This window comes from Schistocerca serialis, chromosome 2 (assembly GCF_023864345.2).
Source record: "Schistocerca serialis cubense isolate TAMUIC-IGC-003099 chromosome 2, iqSchSeri2.2, whole genome shotgun sequence".
NCBI lineage: Eukaryota > Metazoa > Arthropoda > Insecta > Orthoptera > Acrididae > Schistocerca > Schistocerca serialis.
This window is the reverse complement of record NC_064639.1, coordinates 241,457,781-241,478,555: the sequence shown is the minus strand read 5'-3', so window position 1 is coordinate 241,478,555 and position 20,775 is coordinate 241,457,781. Positions and strand designations below refer to the sequence as shown.

The 20,775-nt window shown below is 43.2% G+C and overlaps 1 protein-coding gene across 1 annotated transcript in view; it reads left to right on the top strand.

Annotated features, from left to right (window-relative positions):
- Positions 1-582: 582 nt before the first annotated feature.
- LOC126455875 (protein Wnt-10b-like) overlaps positions 583-20,775 on the top strand; it is a 196,669-nt gene continuing 176,476 nt past the window's right edge. The window contains exon 1 of the mRNA XM_050091635.1: positions 583-598. Coding sequence (XP_049947592.1) covers positions 583-598 — 16 coding nt within the window. The remainder of the gene's footprint in view (positions 599-20,775) is intronic.

The window sequence follows — 20,775 nt, the reverse complement described above, 5'->3', positions numbered from 1 at the left end:
TCCAAACTCTACTTTGTCTTGTAGTAAATTTTCTATCTAGTTACAAACTACTAACATGTAGAACGCGTAAATATCGAACAGAGTCAAAAATGCTTCGGAAGTACTGAAAGACTCATAAATATTCAAAACAGAACATATGTTTACAAGTCTTCAAGTACCTCTGATAATCGTAAAACTAATGTTTCCATTTCTATTAGCCTTTGCTGGCCGGTGTGGCCGTGCGGTTCTAGGAACTTCAATCTGGAACCGCGTGACCACTACGGTCGCAGGTTCTAATCCTGCCTCGGGCATGGATGTGTGTGATGTCCTTAGGTTAGTTAGGTTTAAGGGGAGCCGGAGGTGCCTTTGCTGCCCATGTTAAAATCACTAAGTTTGAGGAACATTTATGAATAAACTACCAAATAGAAAAATTTGAATTTTTTTTGCATATAGAGTGGTTTAGTATTGCAGTTATGACAGAGGGATTTTGGAGTATCTTCTCTGGTTTCCTTCCCATTATTTTTTTTATTAATGACCCAAATTTTTTTTACAAATAATTGCTTTACAATTAAACTGAAATGAAACTACTGAACATATTGCCAAATGGCTGTGTCACAATGTAAGTTTGACCACTAGGAGTGCTGTACAAAAATTTCATCTCTCTAGCTTGAGTGGATTTTGAGAAAATGTTCCTTATATTCGAAAAATTCTAATTTACAGGAAATGGCTATCAAAGTTTCTCAATACATTCCTGCACTATAGGATGGATTATCAGGGTCTTCTTCTTCATCCTCCAAAAGCTTCCTCTTCTGTCTTCTTTTCTGGCCTGTTGTTCCATCATACTTCATATGCCTTTCTCTTCTTTCTGCTCCTCTTATCCTTTCTCTGTCAATATTTCTTAGTGCTCGTACAGTGCTCACCCCAGCTGGAAATCCTAATGCCTTCAGAACTTCACACTTCATACCGTCCCCTTGGTTGTAGGTTGCTATTGCATCATAAATGCCAAAGTTCAGTGTTTTTGTGCTTACAAACACCCTTTTAGGAATCACTTTCCAAATCAAATTGTTTACACTCTCATTAGAATTCTGCGTCTTTCCGTGTAGACATTTGTGTAACAATTCTGGCTGTGCTAAGTCAGGAAAAATTGGTTTTATTGCATTTATCACAGCTGCTGGCAAACCATGTTTGTGATCATAGTCCTTTTTTGCATTATATTTGCACCAGGAATGTTTTGGGCACAGGCTGTGTTGAGGGTATTCATTGGAAGAGGCAGTATGAAGGAACAATGCCCACACTGCTTTTCGCATGTCACTAACATTACTAGTATTTTGCCTTATAGCATACCCATAATATCTCTGTAGACGTTCAATCACCTCGTCAGTAAGCCTGACTCTCGCTCCTATTGTCTTTCCATCACTGAACTTACTTGAACCCAAAGTTTGTTTGAGCCTTCGAAGCTGTGCACCCATACGCTTTTGCACATGCCCAATGCATTCCAACTTTCAACTACAAATTCATTTCCATATGGTTTCAGCTCCTCTATAGTCTTGAAACCTTTGGAGTCATCATCCCCAAGGTAGTATTTGTACCTAACGTTGTATCTGGGAACTGAACGTTCAAAAATTTGTTTCAGTCCATCCACTTCCATTGCTCCACTTGATCCACTAAAATTTGCCTCACAGGTTCCACTGTGCTCTCCTTTGATTTTATTTTTGCACCTACAATGTTTTGATAATATTGCAACATCTATCACTTTTGCACTATCACCACAAGTAGCAGTTACAACCCCATTCAGGGATTTATGACCCCTCTTTTGCCAGGAACCATCTAATGGCACTACCAAATCCCTAGAACCACCATTCATTTCTACAGATTCCTCCACTGCTTCCTTCATGGTTTTCAAAGCCACATCTTCAACAGAGGATCCTACCAGTTCACAGTAGTACCCAAATTTGTTTGGAGGCGATGGCAAGTTCATAATACCACAAAACAGTTTACCCGCAGCAGACCCTTTTCCAATGGATCGAAGACCATACGCAAGTCGAACATTCACATCAAACACACTAGATCGTCCATTTTCAACAAAAAGACTGGCATGTGAATTGTAGAAAGTCACTTGATACTTGCAACATGCACAGATTATCTTCATCTCACAAGCTAAACCAAAGTGCTTTGTTATCTCTAGTCCCACTCCTACACTTGAACACATTTTGCACAGAACACTTTCTTTCAGCACAGAAGATAATAATCCAATATTCAGTACTTCGTTAATATCATCACTGTCACTAACATATTCATGAAATCTGTCACTTCCACCAGTCAGCTTCTTGCTAGAAGATGTCATAGGGCTATGGCCGGCCATGTGTTGCTTAGTAGAAGAATGCACTGTTCAGTAATTGTAGTATCGCAACTTGGTATTAGTGTTAATTTTCTTTTCCCTACGTTCTTCCTCTTCTTATATACACGGTTACTAAAACGTGGCATCGTAACCAGAACAACGCTTTACACAAGAAGTATAATACTACCAACAACAGCGCAACACTGAACTAATTCGAAACGGTAAACAGCAAAGAGACGATGTTCCGCGCTCTTAGCGCTTCATTTGTCACAGAAAACAATGTAGCCAACCCTAGCACACTTGCTGTATGCGTAACATAAGGCGCTGTATGCGTAACAGGCCAAGAAAATCCCAAGCAGTTCGCCAGGAAGTCACGAGAGGGTGTTAGATGCATTCAGCGGCCGCCCATTTCCTCTGCAGGCATGGGGGAAAATGGTAATAACTCCACTTCTAGGGCGAGTAGAACAATAATTCAAAGTTTACATTAAAGAGGAATGTTCCAATTAATTTTCGGTAGCAAAAAAAAATTGTTATTTTTTGGATTTGACCACCTCCGGCTCCCCTTAAGTAGTTCTAAGTTCTAGGGGACTGATGACCACAGATGTTAAGTCCCATAGTGCTCAGGGCCATTTGAATCATTAGCCTTTGATAAAGGACTCATAAAACCTCTGAATGGATTAAAATTTGTTGTTATGAAGATAGACCTGTTCATCGCCTGAAAAGACGAAAAGGAGTAGGCTAAGGTTCCATTTGCAAATGACTCTTCTGAACTGATTCTTCCGAGAACAAGGGATCTAGATATTATCAGCGTTTAACTGGTTTACTGCTAATGTTTTATCTATTTTAACTAAATTTGTCTTCTCAAAAATTATCCTTTCAATGTGCCCCACAAGAGTGAAAAATTAAAATAATCTCTTTTCGTAGCACTGAAGCCAGCAGTCTAATGACCGTGGACAAACTAACACCTTTACTCACTACCGGCCAGTACTTTACAGACCGATTCGACATTCATTTTCAGTGCACGTATCCCTACACAATGAGACACTCAGTTTTGTACTTCATAGATGACTGTGCGCGTATATATTGTGAACGAACCTGGAGACAGAAATACCCTGTGTCATGCGGCATTTGATGCTTTGTGACGCCCGCCTGAGACAACCGTCGCTCCTCCCTGCTCTAGACGCTTCAATTACCTGACACACTTGGACCGCGTTCTGTTCCGCAGAATGTTAAAAGTGTCACTAATGAAGACCACAGTACACGTAGCACGCAGATCAAAGGCCCAAAAATGGGTGAAGCGCACAAATAAAGTAGAGTGTCGTGCGATGATTCCTTTTCTGTGTGTGAAAAGGTCAACGCTGCAACAAGTCGTGCTGAATTGATGATAGCGTACATTAACAGTGCACCATCATACGACGCGGCTGTTGAGTGGTGCAGATGCTTACAATGTGGTGAAATTAGTCTGAATAACGAAAAATGAAGTGGCAGACCATTTCCCTTCTGAAGAAATGGAAATAGCAAGAAAAGCGAAGGATCTTGTGCCTGAAAACCGGTCGAAGAGATAAATCAAAAATTAAAAATCAATCTGAAAGGAAGTTTTGAACATGAAAAAGATCGGCGACCGGTGGGCTCCACGAGTGCTTATAACCTTTCAAAATACCCACCAAACCAAGGGATAAGTATCACTTCAATCCAGATGAATTCATTAGCTATCTAGTCACCATGGACAAGAGCTGGATGTATGACCATGGCTACAGGTATGACACAAAGAAGCAAAGCGAGTTACGGGAGCAAATAGAACACCACCGCCGAAAAGGACGATGACTGAAACATTGTCGAGCGTGTTGATGTTATTGTAGCTGCCATGGTGTGGTGCAAACAGATTGTCCTCGTGTGGGGCAAATACATTATCCGGTCTCATTTACATGGCGAAACATATGTCAGAATAGTTTTGCTTGTTTACAGGTACGTGTCTGCAGTCTTGGTACACACTGAAATCCCGATGCCAAAGTACTGTACCACGACACTAGATCGGCCAAAACGATGTGGCGCAACCCATTAAAAAAAGTGAAGGTAATATGTGCCATTTTGTTTTGACCCTGTAGCGGTGGCTATGGTAATTTGGCATCGGGATTGTAGTGTGTACTAGGACTGCAGACTTAAATGCAAACAAACAAAATAAGAAATACGTTTTTTTTAAATGGTAATTAAAGCTTTATCTCTCTTTCTCTATTAACATTCAAAGAAAAAAGATATCCAAAAATAAGTTTATTAAAAATGGCCAACCGCTGACGATATCTCCTATATCTCCTATAATCGTTCATTATTTAAAACATAAGGCGAGAGCAATAGGAAATCAACCGCCTATTCTGACAAGATTTGACGCATAAATAAGACCATATAAAGTGTTGCACGAGCAAATTCGCTGAGTATTTCTCCAACAGCAAGGTTTTTCATTCATTTCAGTAAAATCATTATAATAGCAGTTAAACGTGGCTCATGTCAAAGATTAAATTTATTTGTAATTTGTTGTTACACTTATAACTTTCTTTGTACTCATATTCAAAACGGGCATTTGTTCTGGAAGTAAGTTACAGCTTACCTTTACGTTGTCAACGTGATCATGCGGCGTTCTCGGTATTCACTTTAAGTTGTATAGCGAAACCACGAAAACATAAATCTGGTTTCCCAGTAGTGTGGTGGTTTCTCCAGTGCCAACGCTTCGTTTCCTACTTTTAGTGAAAAGTTCTTTCCTAGTAGTCATGCCTTTATTCGTCACTTCTCTGCTGAGCATTTTAATAAAATTCATTATTTACATAAATTTCGGAAAAACTATAACTAGAAGATATGCAACGTACCTCTCGGCCATTGGCATAACTGTACTATTGAAAAGTAATCACACATTATTTAAAAAAAAACGTAAGAATGCTTCTACAACGTCAATTTCAATATAAATATATGTTCTAAGAAAGTGTTATTTGTAAGAGTAACATCCAAATGTGTCTGTTAATAGGCCATTTTTCCCCGCTATCTACTGTAAACTTTTGTCATGGTGGTTCCAAGAAACACCTCCCATAAGTAGTAATTTAACGATATACAAGTAAATATTATGCAGGCCTGGATGATTTTTAGGTTCTTGCTTGCTCTATACTGAAATGGAAACGGAGCGTGAATGCTTGTCGTTTACTCGCAGGGAAAAACAGAAATTGAGGTTACAATATCGGATCACGTTAATACGTTCTAAGAAAAAGTTACGCAGACCTCAGCGGAAAGAATACGAAAGGTATTCGTGGAACTTTTGTTTCCCACTGTTGGTAACCATTGACAACAGAATGAAACAACTCGTAGAGAGATCACATTTTTGAAGTGTGATTAAAACTCAGGGTAATGATATTGCTGTCATCTGTGAAACTACGGGACAATTATAGGACCTTTCGAATGAGGTGAAAAATCTGCTGAGCACAGAACGTTAATTGTGAGTAAACTAAAGAGAGATGAAAGTATTAAGAAGCAGCCGAGATTGCATCAGCGACAAAATAAGCATGGAAACAGAAGGCAACGTTGTAGATGAAGTCATCTTGGAAATTAAATAACACATGACGTAAGACATAAGAACAATATAAGAAGCAGGATAGCACAGGGGAAGAAAGAACTCCTCGCTGAAAGATGTGTGATAACGTCAAAGACAGGTCTTGACTTCAGACGTAATCTAAGAATGTATATCTGAAATTCGGCGCTCTATTGAAGCGAATTATGTAAGATCAAAAAATTGAAAAGACATGGACTCTAATCGGTTGAGACGTGATGTTACAGACGATTGATGAAAGTTATACAGACTGATAAGCTAAGAAATGAGAAGATTCTGCGCGGAATTCGTGAAGATAGATATATACCACATTCACTAGCTAGAAGGAGCTGCCCGGTGTGGCCGAGCGGTTCTAGGCGCTTCAGTCTGGAACCATGTGATCACTACGGCCGCAGGTTCGAATCCTGCCTCGGGCATGGATGTGTGTGATGTCCTTAGGTTAGTTAGGTTTAAATAGTTCTAAGTTCTAGGGGACTGATGACCTCGGGTGTCAAGTCCCGTAGTCCTGAGAGCCATTTACACCTAAAAGAAGGAATAGGATGACAGGACATGTGCAAAGACATCAGTGGAAAGCTTCCATGATACTGGAGGGGGCTGCAGAAGGCAGAAATTGCAGAAGATATTGAGATATTTCAGACATTAGAATAGACAGAACACATGATTGAGGAGGTTGGGTATAAATGCTGGCCTGGGATGAAGAGTTTGGCATGGGAGAGGAAATCATGGCGGGATGTATCAAACCAGTCAGAAGACTGGTGACATACAAAAAACAGGACAAGAGCGAGTCGAACTCTGGGGGTTGTGCACAAATTTAATTATGTGTATAGGTTATGGTAATAATTTCGTGTGCCTCAGTGGCCTTGTGGCCTGTTTGACGCCGCTTCGGCCACTTGCGTGTTCCTGGCCTACCTCAGTTATCCACCCGCAGAATGGAATCTATAGTTTAACGTGGAATCCGATCCACTTATTGTTTTCTGGCGATCCCACCTATCGTTGAGAGGGGAAGGCTAGGTATCCTGGCATGTAATTTACGGCTAGAAGGCTAGGTATCCTGGCATGTAATTTACGGCTAGACCACCAGGCCAGTCACTAACGGGTTGGTCCACCTCTGGTCTTTATGCAAGCAGTTATTACGATTGTCATTGATTCATAGAATAGTTAGATGTCCTTTTGACGGATGTAGTGCCAAATTATGTCCAACTGACGATTCAGATCGTCAAAATCCCGACATGATTAGAGGCCCCTGCCCATAACGCGCCAGACAGAGAGATTCGGAGACCTTGCTGGCCAAGCTAGAGAAGTACGAAGAGAAGCAGCAGAAATTCTCGCCGTGTGTGGGCCGGCACTGTCTTGCTCAATTGTAAGGCCAAGATGGCTTGCCATGAAATGCAACGAGGTTTAAAATATCGCCGACGTATTGGGGTCCTGCTATGAAATGAAATGGGATATCAGGCCATCACTTCTGGCTGTCGGGTCATATGGCGGGCGAGAACCATGTTGGTATACCACCACTGCCCATGGCATCTCCAGACAAGACGTCGTTGGTCATCAGGGCACAGTTCGAAGAGGTACTCATCACTGAAGACAGTTCTTCTCCAATCAACGAGATTTCAGACCGCAGAACTATCTGGAGAAGATGTGGACAGCGGTAGGGTACCAACCTGCTAGTCACCTGCCATACGCCACGACAACTTGGGCCGGCCGGTATGGCCGAGCGGTTCTAGGCGCTACAGTCTGGAACCGCCCGACCGCTACGGTCGCAGGTTCGATTCCTGCCTCGGGCATGGATGTGTGTGATGTCCTTAGGTTAGTTAGGTTTAAGTAGTTCTAGGGGACTGATGACCTCAGAAGTTAAGTCCCATAGTTCTCAGAGCCATTTGAATCATTTGAACCGACAACTTGGAGTGATGGTCTGGGATGCCATTTCATTTCATCACAGGACGCCTTTGGTTGTCATCAGAGGTACCCGTTGCAGCACAGTGGTGCGTCGATGATATTCTACGCCACGTTTTGTTGCCCTTATTGTCAAGTCATCCTCGGCTCACATTTCAGCAAGATAATGACCGTCCTTACACTTGCCTTCGTGCTTGCCAAACCGTGCCTTGGCCAGCAAGGTCGCAGGATCTCTCCCCAACCGAGAACATTTGCAGCATTATGGATGGGGCCCTCCATCATCTCTAGGTTTTCATGATCTAAAGCGACAATTGGACACATTTAGCACGATATTCTTAACAATGACATCCATTAACTCTGTCAATCAGTGCAAAGTCGTACAACTGCTTGCATCAGGGCCAGAGGTTGACCAACACATAATTGCTCAGTTTGTGAAGCTGTAACTCTTGAATAAATTATCCAGTTTTTCAGAAACTGTAATCCATCGTTTGTCCGTACATTTTCACTGCATTTACTGATTTCCGTAACATTCACATAATTGCTTCATAGTGCATCTTTTTTTAAGTGTGTATAGACCGTATCTTTTGATTGCATTAACTTACAAGCTTACATTTTTCGCATCGTCAAGGGATTTTCAATTTGACACCTCCACCCGTCCTTCGTATAAAGGGGTCTTAATATTCGGACAGACAGATAGACGAACAACAAAGAATCCACAAGAGTTCCGTTATTACCGGTTGAAGTACGGAACCCTAAAAATAAACTTCTGCTGAAACCGAACCATGAAGAGACGAGGAGGACCATCTGTCTGCCGTACACTTGCCTTGGAATCTAGTAATGTGTCACTACGCATAAAACAAAAAAAACTCGCTAACTCCTTTCTACTGCCGCTGTCCTCCTCTGGAACATGCAACTCTGCTCGCTGAGCATCGTTAAATGCCCTGTTGTTTTTAACAAGAAGCTGAAGCTCTTTCCACTGTTACCCTAATAACGATTCTCCGAAAGTTATCCCATATAGGCAGCTTTCTCTGTGTAAAACAGTGAAGCTAAAGCTCCCTTTTCTCCCGGTTACGTCTCTTCTTCTTTAAATTTCTCAGTCAGTCGCAACTCATTTTTCCCTGTCTCCATTAGTCTCGTTGTATCACGTTCTTCTTCCTCTCTTCTTCCACCGTTTCTCTGATCTCCATTCCTGTTAGTGCCCATAGTTCAAGTCCACCTTCCGTATAATTTGTATTTATTGTTGTTTTTCTAACTAAACTTTGTGTTTTTCTTGCACTATAGTAATTTCTAAACACTCTCTTCTGTGTTATATGTAACTTATAATACGCTTATCATAATATGTGAGAAGTAAAACATTTTGAACTTTTGATGGCCTTTATGTTACCAGTTCAAATATAAGAAGATTTCTTCCGAGAACAAGTAAATCTAGATTCTGTGGTACAGCAGCTTACACCGTTCGAGGTCAACGGCAACTCTAGCGAACGCGGATGGATGCGGCCGATAACCGACAGTGGAAAATTATGCGCGCTCGTAGCCGGCGAGATTTCCGATAGCAGTCGTGAAAATACCCCTAGGTAAGCGCGGTCTCCTCCCGGCAATCTCTCCGCAACCGTCTTCACTGCCACCACTCGCTTTTCTCCGCCTACTTCCAAGTCGAGTCCAGCCACATATCTAACGTATAAGGAGGACCCGACCGGTCGATAAAAAATTAAGGACGAAGCGCCGTATAAGGGACGCCCCAGCAGCTACCGTCTGCTTATGCAAGTCTGTATTGAGAGGAGTTCCGCAATAAATCGCGTCTTCCTTATACGCGCGCTGTCGCGAGAAGGAAAAGAGGGGAGGAGGTGGAGAGGGGGAGGAGAGCAAGACAGTGTCTGGGGCGGGGTGAGGTGCGTCAGTGTTTGTGTGTGTGGAGGGGCGGAGAGGGGAATGGAGGGGGGGGGGGGGGGGGGAAGACGGCGACGACTTGTTGCGCTTTCCGTCGCTGCGCTACGCGCCGTAAGATGGATGGGCGCGCCTGCAGACAGGCCGGATACAAGCCCGCAGTGCACGCGGCTGGCGATTAATCTGCTCGCGTCACCGTCGTGGCTGGCTCCAACACAACTCTGTGTAGCGCCTTCCGACGCTACACTCGGGCAGACAACTTTGAATACATTGGAGACGATGGTTCGATACCGAGAAGATACTTTGATCGAGACATCAAAATTATAAAACACCTTAAGACGCTGCATTAATTCAGTAAATTAGCGTGAAAAATTTCTTTTCCTATACATTTTTCCGTTATCGCTGTGGCCGCTCTCTGGCTGAATAACTGACGATTGAATCCCGAGCGTTAAGGCTCATATAATTGGAGTTTGTATAGTCTACCTCGGCTGAATCACCACTAAATGGGAAGTAAAATAGTAGCCCCCTCTAAAATTTGAGCTGCCAGCATAAGAATCATAACTGGAGTCCTAGAATTTGCATCTGACTTCTTGTAATAATGGCCCTCCGTTTCGTGAACCGGCAACGACCAGAGAATACTAAATGGCAAAACAATTAATAAATCTCTAAGCTTCTCGCAGCAAACTATAATAAATATGACACACTAGAATAAATTCCTGCAAACAAAATTAGAATATGTCTTAATTTCGTTCACTTTGTAAAAGCAACATCGCACTCCTGAGAATAAAATTCTTGAAGCAGTATTACCACCACTCCGCCTCCTAGAATTATACTTCCTAGCTGTCTTTTAAAATAGAAGTGTTAACTGCAATAGCCCTAGCCAGTCACAAATGTAAACACATCAGTCTTGAATGTTTACAGAGAAATAACTGAGTAACTGATTTCATTAATTTTTTGAATGAAGTCAGTCCCGTTTGCAAAATTGTTTTATTAATACCAATTACGCGTTTCGTCCTTATGAGGCATCATCAGATGTCTTTTATTCTTACTTAATCGCCTTTTCGGCAGTTGCCGAATAAAGTTTCTGCTGCCTTTTTACGTAATCTGATGATTCCTCACTAGGGCCGTACTCGTAATTGGTGTAAATAAAAACAATTTTGAAACCGTGACTGTCTTTATTCAAAAAATTTCGTAACCGGTGGCTATACCAGACAGCCAATGATGGAACCGAACCAGTATTTCACTAATTTCTTGTTTCTGCACGGCAACAGCGGCTTGTGGGCTCTTTGCCACCCGTCGGTCGCATGCCTGTCAATACTTTCGGCTACTGCACTTCCTTGAACTCGAAGCAGGGTGGCGGCTCTGACATACTTTGTCGATTACGGGAAACAAATTTTTCTAAAAATCATTGATAAATTGATTTTTCCACACTTGTCGCTCTTCTGCCACCACTCAGCAACAGTTTGAAATCAGTATTTCCTATATTTTAAGTTTTATTTTTGCTTGAGATAAAAAAAATGTAACTCGAGCGTTACAAAACTTTCCACACAATAAAAATTCTCGCTATCTGGTCACGAACTGAAATTCGTATCCACATACTTGTAGTAATTTTAGACATTTCATGTGGTAATTTTCTGTTTACTTGGATCCATAGTCCTGCAATTGTTTTAGGAACTGTAGTGAAATGTGCTGATTCGCCATGATAGCTATTTCAGTCTGTTATACGATTTTCAAGTGATGAATCACTGTTAGGTACGTAAGTGTATCGACCGTTTTAAGAGGACACTGTCCTCATGTTCGATTTGTATAATTAGAAAACAATGTGCTCGGGTAATATGGTTTTGATAGCAGTTATTGCGTAAGTGCTATGTTCTCCTATATAAATAACGAAGACTTCAGTCTTCTGAAAAGGAACGATGAATTATCGCACTTCAGATTGAGCTACATTTTAGAATTTCATAACAGGCTTAAATCGCCACTAAATACATTTAATAAAATTTGTCCTCTCTAAAGTATTTCACGTGGTGCTGTTAAGAGACTCCCTGCCTTTTTGCCAAGAATTATCTTTTCTATGCTGTCCGTGTCTTAACCCAAGTGCACAAGGAGACGTGTCGCCTTTGATAGTACCCTACCGTTTGCAGAAATTGCAACACGAACAAGGAAAAGCATGAATTCAATTAATTTAATACCACAGGTCAGGTACATGACAAGTAACAAATGATTACCTTTTCAAATCTGTACATGTCCTTTGAGCCCTACTATTCAGTATCTCATGTGGCCACCATGCGCTGCAATTAGAGCTGCCGTACGCCGTGCCATTAAATGAATATGGTTCTTAATACTTTCCCGAGGGATGTCTCTCTGCTACGGTCGCAGGTTCGAATCCTGCCTCGGGCATGGATGTGTGTGATGTCCTTAGGTTAGTTAGGTTTAATTAGTTCTAAGTTCTAGGCGACTGATGACCTCAGAAGTTAAGTCGCATAGTGCTCAGAGCCATTTGAACCATTTTTGATTTCTCTCCACGCAGTTTGTATCCGAGACCACAAATCCGTGACGCCAGTTACTTGAGGACCGTGACGCACCATGTGCCGACCAACCATATCCCAGACATGTTCGATGGGCGACAAGTCTGGCGAAGGTGCAGACCAGGGAGACAATGGTACCCGTCGCTCTTCGAAGAAGGCTTGTAAATTCCTCGCAAGATATGGCCGGGCATTGTCCTGCTGAAATGTGGCCTGTGGAGATGCGTGAAGCAGGGGGAGTACCTCAGGCTCCACAACCTCCGTTAGGTACCGGTTGCTGTTCAAAGTGCCCACAATACGTACCAGGCGAGATCGGTTGTTGTAACCAATGGCGCCCCAAACCATCACACCTGGTGTTTGTCCGCTATGCCCCTCCACAATGCAGCCTTCCAGTTTGCGCTCACCACGGTACCGCCGGACACGTATGCGGCCATCACTGTAGGACACGTTGAAGCGGGACTCATGATTACATGTTGCCACTCGGCACCCCAGTGACGGTGTTCACATGCCAATTGCAGTCGAAGGAGCTTGTGATTTCCGGACAATGGAAGCCGATGTAATGGCATGGTGCAGCCAGTCCAACCTGCAGCAGACGGCGACAAACCGTCGATGCAGACACGTTCACACCTGTTGCAGTGCTTCAGCGACGAGCTAACACTGTGGATGACGCTTACGCTCCGTAACTGCCATGCTTACAAGACGACTGTCATCCGGTGCTGTAGGCATGTTCCATGGTCTAGTTTCCGCTCGTCACTGCGTACAACCTTCCTGTATCCACTGCATCCACACACGCACCACTGTCGTAGCAGCATGCCCTGTGCGATCCGAAATTTCACAGTATGACAACCCCGTTTCAGGGAGACCGATCATTCTGCCCCGTTCGAAGTCGCTCACATGCCGATATGGCTCCCTTTGGCGTCGACGAGGCATACTGGCACTCACTGTATTGTTTCCACCTTGTGTGACAGCTCTGCACAGACTACGCTAGGCGCAACACCGACACTGTCGGACCGACACGAGAGGGCTCTGCTCGGCCTACATGTACCCCAGCTCGCTGCAAAATGTATAACGTATTGGTTGCACACCCGTCGCCACTTCCACCAAGTGTGTCGCTATTCGGATAATTCCTTCTCGGTGTTGCACTTTTCACAAACGGCAGTGTATTATGTTTACTGTGGGGACTAAAATCATATGAAATAGTTGAAAAAACGAGGGGTAAATACTCAGCATGTGTTATTGTTATATTATTTCCAAGTTGGACGTGAGGTCTACGTGCCCATACCAGTTAACAAATACATGTAACAGTGATACCTTTCGAAACATTTGCGTACACAAATACAAATCAAAGATGTGTTTCTTAAAGTTTTCCTGGCGGATAGAATTTTCCAACATCTATCGGGTGTGTATCCGGGACAACATTATTTCTTCTTTCCTTTTTACAGCTGAGAACACGGAGCAGTCTCCACGGTGATTCGATGACAGAATTAAAATCACAGTATTGTACGAACTCGCCCACACACCTTCAAAGTAAGTCACATGTGGGATAAATTCTAAGCCCCACTCGTATCCTCGTATTGCACTGCTGTCTTCGAAAGCACTGAAATATTTCTTCAGTATTTTGGCCAGATCTGATAGCTGGTCAAAGGTTAAATAGTACTCTCAGGTACCTTCTGTTCATCTTACTCCACAATACCACGAAAAGCAGCTGATTCAGGTTGCTGCAGATCTTCGCTGTTATTCTCGCTTTTAATTATTTTTGTTTTTCACCAACGGCAGTGTTTGTTATGGTGAGTATCAGTTCTTAACAAATCCATGGACACATTAACAATTGCAATTAGAAAGTAGCACTTCTGTTTCTGATTTTCTATCATGAAACTATGGAGGGTCTCCCACGTATTCAACTGTGCTGTGTGGCCGTTTTGTTCTCGATATTGTTACGTTGTGACAGTTCACTTCTCCTCTTACGTAAGGCGTAGCCTTATAACTGTATACTAAACGTGAAACCTCCAAAGTAATTCATAAAATTCTACACGTTTTAGTATATCATCATGATGGTGGACTAGTGCCGATTGGATCCTGTGTGGTTTGGAATACAAACTTGCCAAACTGATGAGGAAAGGATAACTACTGGTTGGCGTGACGAGTAGACTTTTGTGGATTATGTTCGAACCCATGTCTAAATCACTCTACGTCTTGAACGAGTACATGGAAGCGACGTGTGGATTTCCCCTAGAGAAACCACTAGTGTATTGAAACTGTTGGCGCGGTCGTGAAATACTCTGAACTGCAGCAGCTGCAGTGCCAGTGACGACAATGTTGTTGTACAGCTGTACCAGCTGAAATGGAGAATGCAAAAAGCCTTTCGCTCCTGTATTACCCCCATCTTGGCGTAACATACAGTGCGCCCCAAGTTTATTCCTTCTTTCATGCACGAGATGTCGTACTGTGAAATCGATGAATCTTTTGAAATACCCTGTATATCTGTCAAGGAACAGAAATGTTCGTCTCCATAAGAGTTGAAAATTCTGTTTGAGAACTGCTGGTTTCTTTTGATGTCAACTCGGATATATACAAACATTTTCCGAACAGACCTTGAAGGCCCAATGGTACCGACCGGCCGCCGTGCCCTCCTCAGCCCTTACAGACCTTAGGCGTCATCGGAAGCGGATACAGAGGAGCATGTGGTCAACACACCGCTCTCCCGGCCGTAATCAGTTTTTGTAACTGGTGCCGCTACTGCTTATTGAAGTATCTCCTCAGTTGGCCTCACAAGGTTTGAGTGCACCGCTCTTGCCAACAGCATTCGGCATACCCGAACGGTGACCCACCCAAGTGCTAGCCAAGACCGACAGCGCTTAACTTCGGTGACCTGAAGGGAACCGGTGTTACCACTCAGTAAAGACCGTTGGCGAACTCAGTAATATAAGGAACATAATTACGTTAACAAATGCTTAATTTTTAAACAACACAAAAACGTCATACTGGCTTACAAGCCAGCTTGTTTCATATTTTGCAAGTTGTGTAATCAAAATCATATATTATGTGGCTTAACAGAAGTACATCGTTAGAGAGTGGAGCATCAACTGCCTCTGGTGTCTAAAACGTTCTATTTGCAAACATCATCATTTACGTCAATTTTTGTAAATAGAAAGCATTGCAAATTAGATTATTGTTGGCTGGAGACCAAATTCATATGAAAATAGGAAATATTGTCAGTTTCAATAACACTTTCTGAGAAATATCATTACCTTTGTTTTGAAATCTTAATTTATAGTTATTTGAATGATCAGGGTGTAGAAAAAGAAAATATGTATGAGGTTTAAAAATAAATGTATTTTTTTCTTCTACAAAATTAGCTCATTGTCGTTAAAATAAAAAATTGGCAAAACAATTTTTAGAATACAGGCATGAAACCTATAGTAAAAGTTGTGACTTGCATGATATATTCCTGTAACCGCTGCTAGCGAAGTAACTGATATTTCAACGTGGTTGTGTTACCTAATACAGTTTAAATCAAAATGCAACCCTTTATTGGGATTGAATAATTTGTACCAAGGTTATCTGACACTCTGCGTCGTTCGCAGTTCCACTAACAGTCTCACAAGGATGCTATCAAAATGCTGCAATAGGGTCTGTGCAGATCACAAGAATCAAATGTGATGCACAATACAGCACAAGATTCATTATATAAAACCTACCTATCTTCAGCTCCTATAAACAGAAGAATATCTTATTAAACATAATCTAATAATATATCAAATGTATTCGTAGCTGCGAATACGAACACCCATCAGCCGTGTAAGGAAATGACAGCAGTGAAAATTTGTGCCAGACCGAGACTAGTAAGCGTTAACCACTTTTTCTATCCGTGCACGAATCACGGCCAAACCTAAACTTCCATATATCGTTGTTCCCACTTCACAACCCGTAATCGTATACACAATATGTAATTCCCCTGCAGGGGACGACATTTTAATTGGAAGTCACTGCCTGTATGCATGCATGTCTGAAGGAAACGGCATCGTTCTTCTTAATAGCAATATCGCATAACCTAATAACTTTAAAATGTCCTTAATGCAACGAGAGTCATTCGGAATTTCATTTGCTGCTCAGATAAATCAATGTGTTGACCCCTAGACAGGCTAGTGCCTCTGTAAGAGCATAACGGAACTGTCACCTTGTCCTGCGCTGGATTTCAAACAGCCCATTTTGTTCATCTCCTTAAGCCGGTAAGATCTGAGTTGGCATAGAACAGAAAATGTTTCCTTTTGTAATGTCTGGGTACACTTCGTATTTTGCCTATTTTCAGCATGACGCCTAAGAAGCACGATAATCCTTGACCGGCATCTTAATACTGTCGCAGTTCGCCGTCCAATTTAGGTATAGGTGCGATAGATGAAGTCTAGCTCTACATCTGTGCTGTGTTACGCAAAATACGTCAGCAAGTGCGACGGAGAATTATAGAATACGTCATGCACTCCTGTCACTTCCAACAACTCCCCCCCCCCCCCCGCTATCACCTTTCCCGAGAATGGTGCGCGGAAAAAACTGCTATTGGTAATTCTTCATATGAAATAGAATCTAACCTTACCGATTTTCCTACACTACATAAGGAAGAGATCACGCCGAACGAAAAACTAGTCGCCCAGGAGACTATACACCAATATACAGCCTCCATAGACTTCCTAATGCCCCCAGTCCTGCAAGAAAGTGCCTGTAGTTATTTCAGGTAAGCGACATCCAGCTGAACAGACACATTGCTGATTGAGTCCTGCTGGGCGACCAAAGCGGTGGGATGTTAACTGCTCCGTTTCATCCACTGTTCCACGTAGTCGCAGTCAGTGTCAATGGGATTAGCACTGAATGACGTAGCGAGCCAGTAGAGGTCCGATGAGGAGCCGGAATGTCACACCGTACACGCCAACGGTCACCTGTTCATTGGAGGATAAAACCTGATTGATCTGAAAAGGTTGCCTCTCGTCATTCAGTGGACGTCCACTGCGTCCATTGCCTGCAAATTCCAGCCTCCGACGCCGATGAACAGAAATCAGCGTGGGTGCATGAACCAGGCGCCTGCTTAGGAGGCTTATAAGTAACACCTTTCGCTAATTGGTCGTTGAGGAGACACTGTTGGTAGCCCCTTGATTCATCTGCTCCACAGATGCACAGCTATTCGCTCGTACATACCTCTGCAGCCGTTGTTCACCACTGTCGTTTACAGCCCGTGCTGCGTCACAGTTGCCTCAGTGCCGGTTTTGGATAACGCCACGTACGGTGTATTTTAACAACAGCGGCACACAAACTTTTTGCAAACTTAGCCATGTCGTAAATGCTTCTGTGGTGTCACCGCCAGACACCACACTTGCTAGGTGGTAGCCTTTAAATCGGCCGCGGTCCATTAGTATACGTCGGACCCGCGTGTCGCCACTGTCAGTGATAGCAGACCGAGCGCCACCACACGGCAGGTCTAGAGAGACGTACTGGCACTCGCCCCAGTTGTACAGCCGACGTTCATAGCAATGGTTCACTGACAAATACGCTCTCATTTGCCGAGACGATAGTTAGCATAGCCTTCAGCTACATTTGCTACGACCTAGCAAGGCGCCGTATTCAATTGATAATTAATATTGTGAAGCATATCTCACGCCAGTCAGCTTGAAATTAAACGCGTGCATTTCGGCCTCCTCTAGCTACGCGGTGTTGGCTCTTCTGCCAGCACTACAGCTTCCACCCTTGATCGGAAAGTCAGTCATCATCGCCCTTTTGGATGTCAAGTAAATCGCTTTGTTTACGTATTACGACACGACTGCACAGTTTTCCACGTCCCCTGCACGCCTTATACAGGGTGGTCCATTGATAGTGACCGGGCCAAATATCTCACGAAATAAGCATCAAACGAAAACACGACAAAGAACGAAACTCGTCTAGCTTGAAGGGGAAACCGGATGGCGCTATGGTTGGCCCGCTAGATGGCGCTGCCACAGATCAAACGAATATCAACTGCGTTTTTTTATATAGGAACCCACATTTTTTATTACATATTCGCGTAGTACGTAAAAAAATATGAATATTTAGTTGGACCACTTTTTTCGCTTTGTCATAGATGGCGCTGTAATAGTCACAAACGTGTAAGTACCCGGTATCACGTAACATTCCGGCAGTGCGGACGGTATTTGCTTCGTGATACGTTACCCGTGTTAAAAGGGACCGTTTACCAATTGCGGAAAAAGGTCGACATCGTGTTGATGTATGGCTATTTTGATCAAAATGCCCAACGGGCCTGTCCTATGTATGCTGCTCGGTATCCTGGACGACATCATCCAAGCGTCCGGACCGTTCGCCGGATAGTTACGTTATTTAAGGAAACAGGAAGTGTTCAGCCACATGTGAAACGTCAACCACGACCTGCAACAAATGATGATGCCCAAGTAGGTGTTTTAGCTGCTGTCTCGGCTAATCCTCACATCAGTAGCAGACAAATTGCGCGAGAATCGGGAATCTCGAAAGCGTCGGTGTTGAGAATGCTACATCAACATCGATTGCACCCGTACTATATTTCTGTGCACCAGGAATTGCATGGCGACCACTTTAAACGTCGTGTACATTTCTGCCACTGGGTACAAGAGAAATTACGGGACATTGACAGATTTTTTGCACGCGTTCTGTTTAGCGACGAAGCGTCATTCACCAACAGCGGTAACGTAAAGCGGCATAATATGCACTATTGGGCTACGGAAAATACACGATGGCTGCGATAAGTGGAACATCAGCCACCTTTGCGGGTTAATGTATGGTGCTGCATTATGGGAGGAAGTATAATTGGCCCCCATTTTATCGATGTTAATCTAAATGGCGCAATGTATGCTGATTTCCTACGTAATGTTCTACCGATGTTACTACAAGATGTTTCACTGCATGACATGATGGCGATGTACTTCCAACATGATGGATGTCCGGCACATAGCTGGCGTGCGGTTGAAGCGGTATTGAATAGCAAATTTCATGTCAGGTGGATTGGTCGTCGAAGCACCATACCATGACCCGCACGTTCACCGGATCTGACGTCCCAGGATTTCATTCTGTCGGGAAAGTTGAAGGATATTTGCCATCGTGACCCACCGACTACGCCTGACAACATGCGTCAGCACATTGTCAATGCATGTGCTAACATAACGGAAGGCGAACTACTCGCTGTTGAGAGGGATGTCGTTACATGTATTGCCAAATGCATTGAGGTTGACGGACATCATTTTGAGCATTTATTGTATTAATGTGGTATTTACAGGTAATCACGCTGTAACAGCATGCTTTCTCAGAAATGATAAGATCACAAAAGTAAGTGTATCACATTGGAACAACCGAAATAAAATGTTCAAACGTACCTACGATCTGTATTTTAATTTAAGAAACCTACCTGTTACCAACTGTTCGTCTAAAATTTTGAGCCATACTTTAGTGACCATTACAGCGCTATCTATCACAAAGCGGAAAAGACGGTCCAACTAAAACATTTAGATTTCTTTACGTACTACACGGATATACTATAGAAAATGGGGGTTCCTATTTTAAAAAACGCAGTTGATATCCTTTTGACCCATGGCAGCGCCATCTAGCGGCCAACCATAGCGCTATCTGGTATCCCCTTTCAAGCTAGACAAGTTTCGTTCTTTGTATTTTTTTTCCTTCGACGCTTATTTCGTGAGATATTCGGCCCGGTCACATTCACTGATAGTGCTGTCACCCGTCGCTTGTAAGAAGTAATTACACGTCGAACATAGATGGTGGTCACATTAATGTCACTGGACCGTGTAGTAGTTAGTCATCGATAGTGTGTAAGTAAATACATCCATGTTAGCCTGAATGAGTGGGGCCAGGTCGTGGTAGGAAAAACTTTCCCCAAAACCGCCTGTAGCATTAACTACACACTGCAGGTTGAACAACTTACTGAGCCACTGGTGCAGTCGACGCCTTCAGTCATTTGAAAAGTGGCAAAATCGTGACTTGTCTGGTCAGACAACGCCCCTCAGCTACTGTCCAGTTTCGGCGTTATTTGGCCCATTGCAGACGCTCAGCTTTATGTGCCGCAATGAGATATTCCACTCTAACTGCCTGTTCATTGCGTGAAGTTCTCGTCGGCATGTTTTCTCGGAAACTGGTTGACACGTACATGCGTTCACTGACAGCAGCAAGTGCTGTCGTGTTTCAAACTGATTCTCATTGAAACGGCGTGATGGCTGTCACCGATCGCTGTCGCGGTTAGGATCGTTTCACGTCGACTGCTTTTACATCTTGTTACATGGCTGCGAGTGGCGCATTGTCCCTTGTAGACACGTTTAAAAAGTCCGCGCTGCTACAACAACAAATCAGGCAATTTCACTGACGACGCCACGTGCACGTCCAAAAACGTTAGCTCGTTTCCGTCGTTCTCGCACGTCTTTCTGTCGACCCATCTGCGCTGATCCCATGTAATCGACTGGCATATAAACTATCCGTTCAGATTATCACTGGAAAAAGAGAACATCAAAATCAGTATACTTAATTATGGTACAAATGGTCCCTTGTGTGTGAACTAC